Here is a 19863-nt window from a genome sequence, read left to right on the forward strand (position 1 = left end):
ATCTTTTAAAAATCGAAATCAGATTATGTAGTATTCTGTGTAAAAACCCTTCAGGGGCTTTTAAACCTTCAAAGCTCTTAAAACCCCAAGTCCTTTCATGGCCTACTAGGCTGGCAAAGACTCTCTGCTTGACCAAACTTTAATTAAGTTCCTGAACCGTCTCTTAGGACCATCTGTACACTTGTGTAAAATCCAGTTATAGCAAGGAACCCTACCTACTAAGTCATTTTAGTCACAACCCCCCATGCTCCATATCTGATCAGGCTTGTCATCCTCTAACACCCCGTTGGTGATTTCTGATCACTCTGGCTTGTCTTCTTCAAGAATCCCATCAAGTTGATTCCAGAATCCCCCTGGCCCCTGACATTTCCTCTTAGCAACTTTCCATCCAGTGACCTCCCACCCTGTTCCTTGGCTGTACATTCCCACTTGTCCATACTATGCTTGGAGTAGATGCCCATTCTATATTGAGGTCTCTTTTTCCCTACTGCAATAGTTCTGGGAAAAAAAAACAACAACTGTTTTTACTGCTTTAACTATTGTTCATCTCTGTTTTTTCCTTGAAAAAAAAAGCGTGCATGATCTGAGTTCTACGTAAGTACTCTGCCTAGATCCTTAGTTCCCTATCTCACTTTGTTCCAGAAAGTACTATGTCCATTTATGTGTTTAATTTTTGTTCATTCTAGCTTCTCTCCACTGTCTAGAGTATGTTTCATGAAACGAGAAGTCTTGACAGCCTTGTAAACTGCACAATTCCATCAAAGCCTAGCACAAATGAGGCCCTAATCAGTGTTTGCTTACTGAACAAATAAATTAGCATACCATGACGTTTCTACTTCAGGGCCTTTGATTACACTATCCTCCACATAGAATCATGGCCAACTCACATTCTTTTTTTTTTTTTAATCATTTTATCATTTTATTGTATTTTATTTTATTCATCATGATAACTATCTTTCCTTCCCATCCCTTATTTCACCCATCCCCCACCCGCCTCCCCTCTGGTAACTATCATTTTGTTTTATATACTTTAGAGTATGTTTCTTGGGGTGCCTGGGTGGATCAGTCAATTGAGCGGCTGCCTTGAGCTCAGTTCATGATTTCAGGGTCCTGGGATGGAGCCCCACATTGGGCTTCCTGTTCAGCAAGGAGTCTCCTTCTCTCATTCCTCTGCCCCTCCCCATTGCTCATTCTCGCTTTCTCTCAAATAAATAAAATAAAATTAAAACAAAAAAGAAAAAGAAAAAGAAAACTCTGTTTCTTGGTTTGTCTTTCTTTTTTCTCCTTTGCTCACTTGTTTTGTTTCTTAAATTCTGCAAAGAGTGAGATCATATGGTATTTGTCTTTTTCTGACTGACTTATTTCCTTGGCATTATACTCTAGCTCTATACGTGTTATTGCAAATGGGAAGAGTGTATTCCTTTTTTATGGCTTAATAATATTCCATTATATATAAAATATATTTTATATTTTATAATATATTTTATATTATATATATTTCACATCTTCTTTATTCATCTATTGATGGACACATGGACACTTGGGCTGTTTTCATAGTTTGGCTATTGTAAACAATACTGCAATCAACATAGAGGTGTATGTATCCCTTTGAATTAGTGTTTTTATATTTTTGGGGTAAATATACAGTATTGCAATTGTGTGATTACTGGATCATACGGTAGTTCTATTATTAATTTTTTGAGGAAACTCCATATTCTTTTTCACATTTGTTGTATCAGTTTGCATTCCCACCAACAGTGCAAGAGGGTTCCTTTTTCTCCATTTCCTTGCCAACACCTGTTTCTTGTGTTTTTGATTTTAGTCAATCTGACAGGTGTGAGGTGATATCTCATGGTAGTTTTGATTTGCATTTCCCTGATGTTAAGTGATATTGAGCTTCTTTTCATATACCTGTTAGATATCTGCATGTCTTCTTTGGAAAAATGTCTATTTGTGTCTTCTGCCCATTTTTTAATTGAATTATTTGAAAAGAGAGAGGACCCAAATAAACAACATCACTAATGAAAGAGGAGAAATAACAACCAACACCACAGAAATAGAAACAATTGTAACAGAATACTATTATAACCTACATGCCAACAAACTGCACAACATAAAAGAAATAGTTAAATTCCTAGAAACATAACCTACCAAAATGAAATCAGGAAGTATAGAAAATATGAACAGACTGATTACCAGCAATGAAATTGAATGAGTAATCAAAAAACTACTAAAAAAACAAAAGTCTAGGACCAGATGGATTCACAGGTGAATTCTACCAATCATTTTACTTATTTATTTATTTATTTATTTATGAGAGGGAAAGCATGAGCAGGGCAGGAAGGAGCAGATGGACAGGGAGAAGCAGGCTCCCTACTGAGCAGGGAGCCCGAAGTGGGGCTCAATCCTGGGACCCTGAGATCATGACCTGAGCCGAAGACAGATGCTTAACTGGCTGAGCCACCCCCCCCTTTTTTTTTAAGATTTTGTTTTATTTGAAGAAGAGTTAATACTTATTCTCCTCAAAATATTCCAAAAAAATACAAGAGGAGGGAAAACTTCCAAATTCATTCTATGAGGCCAACATCACCCTGATACAAAGCCAGATAAAGTCACTACAAAGAGAGAGAACTTTAGGCCAATATCACTCATGAATATACATGCAGAAGTCCCCAACAAAATATTCGCAAACCGAATCCAACAATACATTAAAAAAATGATACACCATGATCAAGTGGGATTTATTCCCAAGATGCAATCAATATGATTACATCATATCAGTAAGCAAAAACTATATGATCATTCCAATAGTTGTAGAAAAACATTTGACAAAGTACAATATCCATTCGTGATAAAAAACCCTTTGCAAAGTAGGTCTAGAGGGAATAGAACTCAACCCAACAATGGCCTTATATGAAAAACCCACAGCCAACATCATAGTCAATGCTAAAAAACTGAGAGCTTTTCCCCTAATATCAGAAACAAAACAAGGATGTCCACTCTCACCGCATTTACTCAACATAGTACTATAAGGCCTAGCCGCAGCAATTAGATAACATAAAGAAATAAAAGGCATCCAAATTAATAAGGAAGAAGTAAAACTCTCACTATTTGCAGATGGCATAATACTATACATAGAAAATCCTGAGACTCCACCAAAAAACTACTAGAACTGATAAATGAATTCAGTAAAGTCACGAGATGTAAAATCTATGTACAGAGATCTGTTGCATTCCTATACATTAATAATGAAGCAACAGATATTGAAGTTAAGAAAACAATCCCAGGAGTGCCTGGGTGGCTCATTGGGTTAAGCATCCAACTCTTGCTTTTGGCTCAGGTTGTGATCTCAGGGTTGTGAGATCGAGCCCCACATCAGACTCCATGTTTTGCACGGTGTCTGCTTGGGATTCTCTCTCCCTCTCCCCCCCTGCCCCTCCCCCACCTCAAAATAAATAAATAAATCTTAAAAAAAATCCTATTTATAATTGTACCAAATCAATAAAATATCTAGGAATGAACTTAACCAAAGATGTAAAGGACCTGTATTCTGAAAACTATAAAACACTGATGAAAAAATTTCAGGACAATGCAAAGAAATGGAAAGATATTCCATGCTCATGGGATAGAAGAACAAATATTGTTAAAATGTATATACTACCCAAAGCAATCTACAGATTTATTGCAATCCTTATCACAATACCAAAAGCATTTTTCACATAACTAGAACAAACAATCCTAATATTTGTATAAAACCACAGAAGACCTAGAATCACCAAAGCAATCTTGAAGAAGAAAAACAATATTGGAGGTATCACAATTCCAGATATTCAGTTATATTACAAGGTGGTAGTAATTAAAACAATATGGTACTGATATAAAAACAGACACATAGATCAATGAAGTAGAACAGAAAACCCAGAAATAAACCTATAATTATATGGTCAATTAATCTTTGACAAAAGAGGAATGAATGTACAATGGGAAAAAGATAGTCTCTTCAACAAATGATGTTGGGAAAACTGGACAGCTACATGTAAAACAATAAAACTGGACCACTTTCTTTCACCATACACAAAAATAAACTCGAAATGGATTAAAGACCTAAATGTAAGACCTGGAATCATAAAAATCCTTGAAAAGAGCACAGACAGTAGTCTTTCTGACATAGACTGTAGCAACATTTTTCTGGATAGGTCTCCCGAGGCAAAGGAAATAAAAGGAAAAATAAACTATTGGAACTACATCAAAATAAAGTTTCTGCACAGTGAAAGAAACAGTCAACAAAACTAAAAGGCAACCTACTGAATGGGAGAAGATCTGATAAAGGGTTAGTATCCGAAATATATAAAGAACAGATACAACTCAATATGCAACTCACCTTCATTCTTCATAGTTCGGCTCAATAGTCACCTCCCTAGAATGGTTATTCTCCTTTTTTTTTTTTTTTTTTTTAAGATTTTTATTTATTTATTTGAGAGAGAGAGAGAGTGAGAGAGCACACAGGCAGGGAAGAGAGGGAGAAGCAGGTTTCCTGAAAGCAGGAAGCCCAACATGGGGTTCAATCCCAGGACCCTGAGATCATTACCTGAGCTGAAGACAGATGCTTACCCAAGTGAGAGACCCTGGCTTCCCCTAGAGTGGTTTTTCTTGACCATCCACCTTATATATCTCCTCTATACCTCTAACCATAACCCATTCATAATCTTGTTTACGTAATATATAATTGATCTATTGTTGACTTCCTCCAATACAAGATAAAGCCCATGAGGACAAACATCTTTCCTCTCTTGTGTATCACTGCATTGCCAGTCCCCTGTAAAGTGCATGGCAAATAGTTGGCATTCAGTATAGTACTGTCACATCAAAATTCATCTGACTTAAATTCAACTATATACATTCAAAAAGCATTTGGGAAAAAATTTCACTTGGTGTTTTAATCAGTGAGCACATGGCCCAGACTAAAAGGACAGGGACAGTATTTCTCCAGTTCTATGTTTCCCCACACTGTTCATCAAATAGGTATCACCACAGCCAAAAGAGGTTTTAGGTATATCTGTATTCACATTTTCTGATATTGAGGAATAACTCACAGTTGGATATATTGTATTTTGTGGATAATTTAGGGGATTTCTGAAGGTGGGCTTTTGTTTTTGTTTTTTGACCTTGCTCACTAACTTCAGAATCTAACCCGTGCGTAAGATGCAATCACATAGAAAATACTTGTTGAACACTGACTGAAAGTTAGTCTTTCAGAAGAGTACAGAAAAAAAAAGCTGATCTATAGTTTAACCGTTTGCTACATGTTTGAAATTAAATGCATAGACGTTCACAGAAAAAAAAATTGGTTATTTTTAATACAAAACTGTATTATAAGTAAGCCAGCAGGATTTAAGGAGGATAAGAACATTGTAAACTTTCTTGAGGACTTATTTTCTTGATCTTACCATGTATGAGCTACGCTGAGTCTTAGACTGGAACAATAAAGATTACTGCTAAACTATACTAAGCAATATTTACATAGCATTTTATAAGGTATAAAGCGCTTTCACATATAATATCATATTTGGTATCTGATACTTAAACAAATTCAGGAAACAGGTGGTTGTTGTGGTGATGAGATTTTTCCATGATCATATAGTTAGCCACCTGGGGTGGGGTTAGCAGATTAAATGCAAGCATTAGTATTTAAGCTGCATACTTCCATGTGACTCCATCTAGGAGAATGTGATGCCAAACTTAACAGGCTCACCTGCTCCAGTGAGGAAAACTGCCTTTTCTTGGACTCTAAGAACTGGAAGCAATTGCTAGACCCAAAGGTACAACTAACAAAGAGAAAAGTGCTTCTTAGTACACATCAAGGGAGCTAAGTGCCTCTTAGTGTGACGGTAATACTGTTTGGGGGTGTTATAGGATGAATAATTGCCAAAGTCAACACTTCCCATGGGAACAATATGCTTTTTAGCAGCTGAGGAAACAAGATCCTCATTCACCAAGTAGTGATATGTAAGTGAATGTTATGTCCGTAACAGTCCCAACGCTTACTGTCCTTACTGTCAAGGTCTATCGGCGTATCTTTAGAGAAAAGAGATCTTCCTCTTATCTTAGGCAATTGACTCAAAGAGTAAAAGGTATTTTAAAATTTAAGGATTTATCATATATAAATTTTATCATGCTGTCTTTTAAATCTATTGCCAAGTAAGAATAATTACATTAAAGAAGATACTCCTGAGGGGCCGGAGCGTGTGCATGAGTGCATGTGAGTACACCAAAGAATTGGAACTTTGCAGCTGTGAGTATTCAGTAGGTGGGGATAAGGGTGATTATTCCATTTTTAAGTCAAAACCTCCTCCGTTACCCCTCCCCAGGCTTTGGTAGTAGCAGTCAACACAACTATCAGCTAGCTGTCTCCTCCAGGCAATAAGATAATTTTTAGTATACTGGTATAAAATTATTTTCTGGTGATTACACAAGTAATAACCATTTGTGGGAGAGAATACTGAAAACTGCAAAAATAGGATATTTTATCACAATGCCTGACTTCTTTTTGTGGTATGACTTTCCATACTTCTTTTGAGAGAAATAGTTAAGATATTTTATGAAATGAGTAAAAAGTAACAGTGTAACAGTACAACAAAGATATTCTATTTTATGGAAGAAGACAATGGATACACAAAAAACTTACTGGTCACTCGGTACTAAATAGTAAAGTGTTCACACTACTTGTGCCCCATTGCCTTCGTAAGATGACTAATAGAGACGATGAGGAATTTTCTTTAAAATACTATACTATGCATAATTAGATCTCCCCATCCCTTGTTGATAATATGTTCTATTACTAACTCCTTGCTATATAGTGTGTTGTTTACGAAATTAAATCATGATTCCTATTACATAAATAAAAAACTGACAGGGTAGAATTTTTATAGATGCCTGGGTCCAATGTGTAATATTTAATCAGACCTTTATGAAGTTAAAGAATCTCCCTATGGCTCAATTTTTCTCATTCACAAAATTGCAATAATAATACTACCTGCTTCATGGGATTCAGGAAATTAATGAAATTAATAATCCATATCATGTGCTTTGAATAGAGCCAGGTACAAATGTTAATTGTAAATATTAAATGTTCATACCATGCCCACTCAAAAAGTATGTATCTACTGGAATATTCAGAAGAATATTATGATTGGTTTTCTATGGTAATTGGGAGGGAGGGGGTCATGTGGGTAATTTTCAGTTTGAACGTATGATTTAAAGATAAATGTTAACTATTATAATTATTATTACTATTATTATTATTACTAACTAGGAATACCTCACCACAAAAAATTGCGACATTCAGAAAATGCTAAATATTTTCTCTGACAAGATAAAGCAGCTACACTCCCATCTTTCCTAAGGAGAATAAAAGTCCCCCCCCCAAAAAAAACCCCACCAAAAACAACAACAAAAAAAAGTAGTCAGTCCTGGTACTTAAAGGAGCAATCTTAGGAGAGCTGGGCCAGTGAGTAATCTTAGGAGGGCAAAGGGCACTGGGAATGGGGGGATGGGTGGGGAGATGTGAAGTTCAAAGAACTGAACCCTGATCATAACTGCTTAGACACATTCTAGTTCCAGAGACTTTCCTGGCCTTGAGCAATAGGCTCCACGGAGGAAATGTCATATTCAAATCAAGGATCATTATCACTGTATCCACCCTCAGCCACACTGAACCTGAAAGAGTTGTTCAGATCACAACAGTATCAAGCCTCTATTTAATGTCCTCTAAGTACTGAGAATATCATTCCATGAGCCAACGTGGAAGTAGAATGCAAACGAACTCTATTTCCCTTCTCATTCAGGCTCATTGAGAGACTACCAGGACAAGATGACCAAGAACCTACTGTAAAAAACTACCAGGTCATGCTACTTTCTGGAATAATTATCCTCAACATATCAATTATATACCACAAGGGGCCTGCAGGATTGTGCTAAATTGTTTCAAATGATAAATGTTGGCTTTTAAACAATGACTTACATTTGCAAAGTATGTTATAATTTACAAAGCCTTCATACTTATTCCTAACAATACTGAATAAAAAGTATACTTTGTCACTAAATTTAGAATTTAACTCCAATTAAATCAACCCAATTTCAAGTATTACTATATCGTAGTATGCCTGATGCTAGAAATACAATGATGATGAACAGTAAGTCTGAATGAAAAAGTGATAGGATCCTTGTAAAATGGAATGAGACAATGCATATAAAATACTTCTTCCTTTGTCTGACACAAGATATATACTTAATAAGTGGGAATGATATTTACCATCAATATCAACAAGCTCTATCTTGTAGGTGTTCACAGTATACTTTAAATACAGTAAAAAAATGTCTGGCATTTATAAGTGTAGAAAAAGCATGTTTATCTAACATGGTCAAAGCAATCTGGTATATGCAAGTTTCATTTTTATTGCCTTGGGTTAAGGGTGGATAAAACTAGGAAATTATGTTCTACCATATAATGTCTGCTAACAAGATAAGTTAGAAAAATGTCACCATAGAATACTAAAAAACAGGCCTGGAGACTCCTCAATAAGAATGCCAGATGTCTTGTTCTTATTTTATTTTAATCAATTTCAAATGTTTTTACATTCCACTGATAGTATCATGTGCTAATGTCTCTAATTTGTGATGCTAAATCTTTGGCTATAGCCTATTTTTAATATAGATGCACCAGGCAGGACCATCTGTTTATTTTGAACTTTAAAAAATATTTTCAATGTGGATTTGCTGAATGTAATTCAATTTGCACATGAAACTTAATGCCTGGCATTATTCTAGTTCATTGATTATGTGCCAATTGAACCATATTTATATTACTCAGTTTATTATAGCAAAAAAAAAAAACATCAAAAAAATAGATGTAATTTTTCAAATGTGCCCAAATATTTTAGCTTTTTTTCCAGAGTATAAATTGTAACTGTCAACAAATTAGCAAATGCATAAATTAGTATTTAGCATTAGACTTCTAATTAAATATAAGATCTTACCTAAAGAAAGATTATACAAAATAAATACAAACTGATTTCACCAGCATTATTATTAGTGGGTTACTACACTGGAAGGTGGAGAGAATCAGTAACTGTCAAACTTTTTATATAGCAGAACATTATAAATATCATTCTTAGTAATATAAATTGAGGACAGTCTTCAGAAGAGAATGGTTTTTTCCTGGGTTATTGACAGGAATTTATCTAACATGAATTGCTAGTGATGTTAAGAAGGATTCCTAGGTTGGGTTCTAGAATTGCTAAGGCTGTCACAAAATTGTACAGGAAAACAATGAAGTAAAACAATATCAAAAACAAAACAATAAAGTCTCAACTCAAGGGCATGCCTCAACTGATATATTTGAGTCTCCAATAATACATACTTCTGCTTAGGATTCTGATTCAGCTTCCAACACAAACTCCCACCCAGTCACCCTCATTGAGTCAGTCTGCCTGTAATATAGACATAATTCTGGGGTAAGGGGTTTTGCATTTGAGTAGTTAGGAGGCAAAATAAAGGTCAGGGAGAAAGTATAGTTGGTGAGGACACATGACCTTCAGAACCGCAACTCAATGAGTCCTGCTAAGAACTCCAATGTGCTTATGTACAAGTCTGCTACAAAACTACCAAAGTAGTTTTTCGTTTCCAATTATAATATAAAAAATGGGGAAATATGTCTCAAAAGCATGTAGAACATATTTGCATACAGAAATATATAATCAATCCCATTAAATTATAACTAGAAAATTATAACAAACTTGTTTTAATAATGAAAGATTTAAAAATAATAGTGCTTCTAGATGAGGCTGTTTTTTTTTTTTAAGTCCTGATTAATGAGACATATGGCAAGAAAAATTACTATAATGGTGAATGCTGATTCAGGATCTTATTTTTATTAAGTAGTTTATAGTGAGGGCTGTGACTATTTTTCTATTTATAGTGGCAGCTCTGGTTAATTACCTTGTAATGTATTGTGACATTAATGCACTAGTAAACTATTGGAATTTACACCCCTATTCAGTAATAAAATCTGTAAATTGAAGAATGCATATAAAGCTATCACAGGCATAAATTATGTAACCAAATGCCATGTATGATCACATTAGATTTAAAGAATAGAATCTCTCAAATTTACTCATCAGTGGGTAAGTTCCACAGAATTTATAAACTGCTGCTACTTTGAAATGCAGATTACAATAATTTATTCAAGGCTATATGGTAATCTACTACTATCTTTTTCATATGGTTACTAAGATCATGTTGGTCAGAATTAAAATGCACAATACTAAAGAAGAAACATATTATGACAAACAAATGCATCAATGTCATATGTTTTCCCTAAAGAAAAGATGGAAAAGTGAAAGAAGTCAAGAAAATTGAAAGGGAGAACAGTGGCATATAGATTAAAATCAAAATGATTCATAGGTGATACAGAACTTGAGGCAACAACAACAAAAAAAGAAAATGTGATTTAAAATTGTGATTTTTTTTGGGAGATATGTTTACTTAAATTATTTTTTAGAATAGAGTTTTACAACACAATTCCAAAGTTACCAATAATTAGTTCACTATCTCAAATACTCAAAGCACAGTCACTATATACATATATATGTATGTATTTATACATATATATAAAAGTACCAACTAATCCAAAATATTTCAGATGAGAACAGAATAAGATAGCAAAATATCTGAAGCAATCTGATGTGTTACTCTATGTTAGATAGTTAATATTTTCTATGGTAAGTTCCCTGTGCTAATACTGGTAACTATATTGATAATATTTTAAATATCATTGTTTTGTATTGCTACTTTGATGAATGTCAGAAAATTAAATATAATTTTCCCATTAAAATACAGGTCTATAAAATACATAAGGAATTAATATGTAAAGCAATAATTCCTAAAACATTAATATGCATGTTGACTAGTAGATATTGGTACAGAAAGGGAAAGTAAGAGAATATATACAGAAAGAGAGAATATAGAGAGACACAGTAACATCCAGACAAATGTTTCATAGTCTCAATATGCATATAATTACAGGAGAAAAATAGAAAAAGGAAAGCTAAAATGGTTAGCTAATGTTAATTTTTAGGGAGTTCAAAGAATTCCATTTTATTTAAAGAACCTGATGTATTATTTTATAAATTCATACAAAAACCTTAACATACATGAGAAATTCTCTCTCTGTTTATAGATACAGATATAGACATGTAGAGTTCATTTATATAATTTGACTGCATATAAGTATCAACAGCAGTATTCAGTATAATTAAAAATAGCAAATGAAGATAAGGGGTGACGGTTGAAAGTCGAAAGGAAATACTCTATGGTTCCAGACTAATGCTATTATAATGCCAACTCTATCCCATTTCCAATATTTGTTTTTAAATGAAATATTAGATAGTTTTAAGAAAAAAAAAAGCAAATGATTTTTTTCAATGTTATGGTAATTTGTACAAACCTCTTGAACCTATTTAACTGTTCTCTGAATACTGTGGAATTGTGGCCCATGAGCTAGTAACTGTAATTGCAATTGTACTAAGCACAGAGCAGTTTAGCAAGAGCTCTGGGTTAATGTATGTAGAGGAATGCTATGAGAACTAGAAGTTATCAAGACAATCATTCTAAAGTAGAGAGTACCATTTGAAGCCAATATTAAGCACAGATGACCGCTGGACTCTAGTAAGTCATTCTTTACCAGGTCAATACCATCACTATTTTGACCAAGATGGTGCCATTTTAAAGTGGAGCTTTTAATAATGCCTACCTACCTTCTAACTCTTCAGGGTCTAGTTAATATCACATATTTGTGATATAAGGAAATTGGCACTTATTATTTTACTCCATTATCCTAATAAACTTACTGGGGTGACATCCCTGTTTTACCGATGACAGAGAGAAGCTGCCTAAGGTCATAGAGGTTTGCCTGGCTTCAAAGTCCAATTTCCTTCCCTATGCCACAGCAGTGAGCCCAAAAGTACATAGGGATAGCCGCCTTGTGTCTGGGGCCTACCAGATGCCAGATTCTATTCTGTATTATCCCTAATCCTCACAAAGACACTGTGAAGTTCTTATTTCTGATCTTTTGTGTAGTACCTGAGGAAACTAATGATAAAAAAGGCCTGGAACTCACAAGTTTAAGTTAATTGGCTCTAAATTCCTTCATTTTATCAGCCAATTTTGGTCTCACTCCATTTTACCCTTTTCTGCCTTGCTATGATAGTTTGAAATGACCCCAATTCCCCTCTTTTCTGTATCCATGGTCCTTTGGATTGTGGTTCCTCAATCAAGAAATGGAGTCATTTTCTCCCTGTTTATGTCTGGGGTTGGCTATATGATTTGCTTTGGCCAATGAGACATAGCAAACATGACACAAGCAGAGTCTTGAAAATACTTGAGCTTTGAGACTTGTCTACCTATTGTTGGGAATCCTGTCACAATGGGAATGAGCCTGTGCGAGGCTGCTGGATGATGAGAGTCACATGACCATCATCCCAGATGACATTAAGGTGACCACCAAGCATGTGACTGAGTTTCCTCCCCGGCAAAACCAACCAGCTTGCTAGCTACTAAACATCTAACTTCAGCCAAGTCAGTACACACAAAGTCAACCAACTCTAAGAACTATAGTAAACGTTTCTTGTTTTAAGCCACTAGCTTTTGAAGTGTATTGTTACACTACCATACCCATGACCTGACCGTACTCTTCCTAAATCAGTCCAAGATCATGTCAGAAGAAATGAATTATATTAAAGTCACTAATGTGCTTAAACAGACCTCCATCTTTGATAGGAACAATGTTGTAGTAAGGATTAAATGTCTAAAAAAATACATCAATTTAAAATTCATCTGTTCCGCATGATGAGGGATTATGTCATAAGAATCCAAGCAGCTGATCGATATATAAATTTTAGAGGCATTTCTGCTCCTTCCCCCTATATCTGTTCAGTCAAATGTCATGTCTCTTCAAAATATTTCTCAGGCCCAGGCGCCCAGGTAGCTCAGGGGGTTGGGGACCCAACTCCTGATTTTGGCTCAGGTCATGATCTCGGGGTTGTGGGACTGAGCCCCACGTTGGGGCTGTACTTGACAGAGTCTGATTGATAGTCTCTCTCCCTCTCCCTCTGCCTGCCCCCATGCTCACATGCAATCTCTAAATAAATAAATAAATAAATAAATAAATAAATAAATAAATAAAATCTTAAAAAGAAATACTTCTCAGATTCTGCCATTGTGGTGGACATACTTCGAACTAATTTACCAGTCATAGTTTACCTGGACTATTGAAACAGCCTCCCTCTGTTAATCTCTCCTCATCTACACTGACTTCAGAGATATTTTTTTCTTATATCAAGAACATAATGTTATAATGCAAATCCTCACTAACTTAGGAAAAACAATTTTTAAAAAAGATTTATTTATTTGAGAGAGAGAGAGAGAGTGCAGGGGGAGGGGCAGCAGTAGAGGGAAAGAGAAACTCAAATCAGACTCCATGCTGAGTGCGGAGCCCAAAGTGGGGCTTTATCTGACGACCCTGAATCACGACCTGAGCTGAAACCAAGAGTTCGTCACTTAACCGACTACATCACCCAGGTGCCCCTAGAAAAACAATTTTTAAAAATTAAAAAGATTTCATGACCTTTTTTCCCCCAGGATAAAATACAAACTTCTTGTCGTGTGATAGAGTGTCCTTCCCAATCTGCCTCATTACATCTTGTCAGTCTCTTCCTCTAGAACTGCTCTCACTTTACCGTGCACCCAGAACATTTCCTTAAAAATGTCACAGTTTTCACAGATCCATGTTTTGGTTCATTCTGCCTACATTTCGTGGATTCCATTATCATCCCTGCTTCCTCTTCATCTTGAAAAAGAAGGCTACATCCTTCAGAACCTAGGTTGCCACCTTCACTTTCTGTTACTTAGACAGAAACCATTGTATGAGTTCCTAGTATGTGCCAAGCATAGACCAGTGGCTGGAGGAGAAAGGGAAATATGCATGCATATTGTCTTAAATGTAATAACTGAGGCAAGCCCAGGGGACATTTGGAGAATAGACACATGCACTTTCCACATCCATAGTGCATAGACAGGGAACTTCTTACAGAGGAACCAAAGACAAAGCTGAGCCTTCAAACAGTGGTAGAAACTGACTGGGCAGGAAAGGTAAGAGATTCCTGGCCGAGGAAATAGCATGTATAGAAAACATGCTTGTAAAAGGCAGACCTAATGACTTTTATTGTATCAAGTGATTAATACTGTTGAAGGTATAAGAAAATATCCTCCATTATTTAAAACTTAAAAAAAAATTAACCTTAGAATATTTGGTATATATAAAAATTTAAAAAAAATGTCTATGTCATATCAACTTTGAATATTATAATACATTTTGAAAATAATAAGTATTTCTTTAAAAGTGGAAAGACAAATTCTGTATTAAGATTATGGAAAAATAAATGTTACTTCTAATTTTTATTTTGTATGACTTGTTATTTTAAAAAATCTTTAAAGATGGCATCAATTTAAAATAAATAATTTTAATTTATATATTTTTAAAACTAAATGATCTTATTAATATTAAAGTGACTTTTAAAATGAAATATCACTTTGCAAGGAAATAAATCTGTCAATATGACTTAGTCTAAGGTATATTAATTTATTAAAAAAAAGATAGAAGAAGAAAATTCCAATAAAAAAAGTAATGGTTATCTGGTAATCTCTGAATCTAAGTTGGTTTTCAACTAGTCCTCCCCTCCATATTTCTTATTTTGTTTTACAAATATTTCTCAGAACAGTATTTCATATTTTAGTTTATAAATAAGATTTCCTCTTTCTATTCTCAGATTCCTTGTACACTATGCCCTCCTCCCCACTTTTTAAACAGGCACTGCATGTAAAAAGTACATATTTACAACTATGTGTAATTTAGTTAATTGTCTTCATCAAAAATAGTCAATAGAGTTTCTTTTTCTTTTAATAGTAATAATAATAATAATAATAATAATAATAATAATAAAGCAACAACTCACCTCTAACAGGCGGTCTTTCTAGCTCAGAGTCAAGGTGAATTGGCGGAGAGATGTATGATACCTGTCCATGATGTGCCTGCCCTGTGGACCCAAAAAAAAATGTTTAGCAGACATTGCAGTTATGTCTTTTTTATACTTTTTTATTTGTTTTTATGATGTCATATTATCTTTTTTCACACTGAATTTTTTTTTTTTTAAGATTTTATTTATTTGTTTGACAGAGAGAGAGACAGCCAGCAAGAGAGGGAACACAGGCAGGGGGAGTGGGAGAGGAAGAAGCAGGCTCCTAGCGGAGGAGCCTGATGTGAGGCTCAATCCCAGAGCACCAGGATCACGCCCTGAGCCGAAGGCAGACGCTTAACGACTGCGCCACTCAGGCGCCCCACACTTATTCTCAATTTATGCACTTATTTCATTGTCCCAAACCAGTAACATACAGTCTGCACACTGGCATCAATGTCAAATAACTTTATAACTCTGGTTAATTTTTTTTATGATTTATGATTTGCTTCTATTGTTTGACTAGAAAACTACTCCTTCCTGCTTAGTGTATTTTATGGAAAAACAATAACTAGCCAGGATATAAAAAGTAGGTAGATGAATTCATTTTCTATTCATTGCAAACCATTCTGCCAGCTCGCACACTATGAGTAACATACTTTCTGTTTTATGAGGTAAGGTGTTGATTTGAAGGCCAAGATGCTGATTGGAAAAACTGCTGGCTTAAAAACAAAACAAAACAAATTCTAATGTTCAAAGTAGCTGTACTTTGTACTCTGATGATTCAGTAAGCAATTAGAATTTTCAGGCAAGAAAGCATAATCACGGAGTCAGTTCAATTTCTAAAGCTACTTTTAAAAACTATTTCCAAAAAAAAGGTTTGGGTAGAGGCAGAGGACCCACCAATTTCTTTCTACAATGGGAATATGCAGTTATATTTTACACATTTACTATAGCAATTTACAGGGTTGTTAATCTCTTTTCCTAAACAAGGAAAGTTAATGATACATAGATTATGATAACAGTTAGAGTAACCTTCCCGTTTCAAGTAATATTCGACTTGTAATAAACTCTGCTGATTCCTCTTATGAGGCACATTTCAAATAATTAATATGGCTCCCTGTTGATAGTAGCTGCTGTTGCTCCCAGCATTTTTCTAGCTAACAGCAGACACAGTGGAGACGTTGTAATATACAGAGCCCCTCATAATGGTAACTAAGAATATTGTGCATTCACTGGCCGTGTTTCAATGGAATACTAAAAGCACTATTATAAAAGAAGACAGTGATTTTGCACTTGTAGAAGTCCATGTGTAATGCAGCTTATTAAAAACTTTAGATTATCTTAATTATGAAAACGCCTAATGTTTACCTACGTAGCATACCTGATTACAAAATTGCTCTTTATTTTTAAGGTCCTGTGTCATTACAAATGAATGGATTTGAAACGTTATCGATCATGTAAATGAAAATAAGAATCTTTCACTTTATGTTGGTTCAGAATAATCTCAGCATATAAAATAATATTGATTTCATGCCTAATCAAGGAACATGACCTTTACCACATAGAATAATTATCATGTATACATCATCTCCCTTTATGCAACCATGTCACTATAGGGGTGTAAAGGTAGGTACGATGCCAATATATTCATATTTTTTCAATCAAAGAAACAAGCAGAGGAGACTGAAAACTCATTTAAGCACATGTGGCTAGTAAATAGCGAGGCCAGGGGCATATTGACTCCAAATCTGAAGTGTTTTCAAGTATATCAGGATATTTTTCACAAAGAAGGTCTCCGTATACTAAACCTGGAAAAAAAAGTGTATAGGTTTTAGTGATTAAAACCCTGACAAGTAACTGCTTGTGGAACCGTCACCCCTACATTTAGTTTGACATAAAAAGTCCTTTTAAATGTCACATTTGCCTCTGTTCTTGGGCTAAGCACGTAGCTTCAAGAGGGCTCAACAGGGATACTTCAGGTAGCATGAGATCACAGTGTGTATGTCCCGAAGGGGGACTGGAGATATCAAAGAGGCAGCAGAACGGGGTGAAGATATTGACGGGCAAGTCCTGAACTTGGTTTGTCAACATGTCTATTCTCTCTCCAACGGGAACTCCAGCAAACTGCAGGATGAGGTGTGGCAGGGAGAGCTACAGTGACAGGAATTGACAGACCCTCTCAGTCTTAGAGGACTGTCAGAAATGCAGTGATAGATTTCAGTTTGGTGACTGAGATTTCCCATCCACAGAATAAAAACTAGAAATCACCGTGGCTGCTGTTGACTAACTACATTAATCAAATACATAATAAAAAATTCTGCTTCACTTTAGATCAGTGGTACTGACACATTTGTCTCCACAAAAACATGTAAGAGGTAATAAAACCTATTCTAATCTGTGGTTAACTAAGGCAATGAATCTCAGGGAGATAATTGCTCTTTATCAGGGAGAGCATTACAGAGCATGGAGAGCTATAGTTTGAAAAAAACTCCAATAACTATCAAATATCCACCCTTCTCATTAAGAATTACTGCGAGATAATAGTATAACAAACTGTGGCTAAAACTATAAATAACTTCTATGTATAATTCTCCTAGACATGTGAATAATATTCAACCAAAAATGTGATCAGTTCAAAAAGAGCTTAGGAAGATAAAAAGCATGGCAAATGCATACTGTTTTTATTTTATTTTTTAAGTGGTATATATTTTTTAAAGATTCATGAGAGAGAAAGAGAGGGCCGGTGTGGGGGGAGGGGAGAATCTCCAGCAGACTCCTGACTGAATGTGAAGCTTGAGGCATGGCTCTGTCTCATGACCCTCAGATCATGTCCTGAGCCAAAAACAAGAAGACAAATGCTCAATGGACTGAGCCGCCAAACACATACTGTCTTCAAAGTTTGACTACAAAAGTCCCCTGACTTTTAGACAGGGGACATACTTGCTCTCTCATTTATCACTTTCTTTACCATGCTCTTCTGTCTTACATTAGGCTTTCCTGGTCCTTATAACAGAAGCTTTATATATCCAAGTGTGAAATCTGCTGCTCCAATTTTTTCTTTACTTGTCCAAATTAAAAAGATACAGATTTGTTTATTTATTTTTCCTGAACTTTACTTTCCTTTTTTTCCCTGTATTTTAAAGCCAAAAAATCATATTGCAATTTTGATTAGATTTGCATTAATTCTTTAAATTAATTTGTAGGATAACATTTAAAATAGTTTGTCTTCATTTTCTTTTAAATGGATCGCCACTTGTGAACTGTTGTTAAGTTGGAATAAATTAATTTTTAAAATTGTTTATATTTTGGTTATAAGAATATTTCACTGGTTAAGGATTTTATTTCCCCCATTTAAATAAAATTTTAAATTTTTCTTGATAACTTTCATGGAACTCTTTTGATGGCTATTGTTGGAATTATGGGTTACTGACTTTGGTCCTCTTAGCTCCTTAGAGCTAGATATACCCACTGATACTAAAGTTTAGTCATTTTCTGTGATCTTTGTTTCTTATATGAAATATATTCCCAAGTTAAGTTTCATCCACATACTCTTTTATTAATTTTGTGCTGTAGAATTTAAATTTTAAAAACTGATTTTATAGAACATAAAATTTAGAAGACAGAGTTTCCTGGTGATGCTATTCACCTGTCAGTTTACCTTAAGTTCCTACAAAGTATTTACCAAAGGAATAAACAATACTGAATGATAGGTTGCATAAAAGAATTAAAAGGGAGAGAGAGAAAAAGAAAAGCTCATGGTTTATTGTTAAGGAGTCAAGAAAAACAATGGCAGTAGAGAAATAGTTGGGTAGCTTACGAGATTTCATTCATTTCTAGTCTAGGTAAAATGATAAATTTGTGTGAAGATGTCATATATATGTGTATATAGACATACATAATTGATGTTATATATATGTGTATATACACATATATAAGTATATACATATGTGTGTATATGTATATTTATGTGATAAATCTATATTGATATATAATTTACATACCAAACAATTCACCCATTTAAAGTATACAGTGGATTTTAGCATATTTACAAAGTTGTGTGACCACCATCATAATCAATTTGAGACCGTTTTCACTGCTACAAAAAGAAATCCCAAGCCCGTTATCAGTCACTCCTCATTTCCTCCCAACTCATCCCTGTCTTAGGCAACCACTCATTGACTCTCCGTCTCTATATGTCTGCCTATTCTGAACATTTCATATAAATGAATTACACAAGTATGTGGTCTTTTGTGATCTGCTTTGTTCATTCAATATAGTTCTCAAGGTTCCCCCATGTGGTAGCATAAATCAGCACTTCATTCTTTTTTGTCATCAAATAATATTCCATTGTATAGACATACTACATTTTATTTAATCATTCATCAGTTCATGGACATTTGGAATCATTTTCACTTTTCCATTATTATGAATAATGCTGTTATGAACCTCTGTGCACAAATTTTTGTGTGGAGTGTTTGCATTTTTCTTGAATATATATACCTAGGAGTGGAACCACTGGGTCATATAGTAAATCTGTGTAAATTTTTGAAGTCTGCCTTCCAACGAGGCTCTACCCTTTTACTTCTCATTAGTAGTGCATGAAGGTTCCAATATCATGGAAATGTTTTTCAGTTTTTTTTCTTTTACTTATTTTTTTTATAGGTGGTAGTGTAATTAAGTCAGAGCTGATTGTACTTACTATTAAGATAACTGTAAAACCTGGGAAGGGACCAATCTCCCCAAATGGATATAGAAAGATAAAACAGGATTTGAATCAGAAGTTGTACAGTTC

The 19863-nt window shown here is 34.7% G+C and overlaps 1 protein-coding gene across 5 annotated transcripts in view; it reads right to left on the bottom strand.

Moving 5' to 3' along the window:
* The window catches only part of ADGRL3 (adhesion G protein-coupled receptor L3), a 501774-nt gene that overhangs the window by 219526 nt on the left and 262385 nt on the right, over positions 1 to 19863 (bottom strand). For all 5 annotated transcript variants that reach the window (XM_087864114.1, XM_087864113.1, XM_045815875.2 and 2 more), the window contains one exon: positions 15069 to 15149. In XM_087864114.1, the coding sequence (XP_087720240.1) occupies positions 15069 to 15149 (81 nt within the window). The remainder of the gene's footprint in view (positions 1 to 15068; positions 15150 to 19863) is intronic.

Source organism: Ursus americanus, chromosome 8 (assembly GCF_024610735.1).
Source record: "Ursus americanus isolate L20-20 chromosome 8, mUrsAme1.1.p, whole genome shotgun sequence".
NCBI lineage: Eukaryota > Metazoa > Chordata > Mammalia > Carnivora > Ursidae > Ursus > Ursus americanus.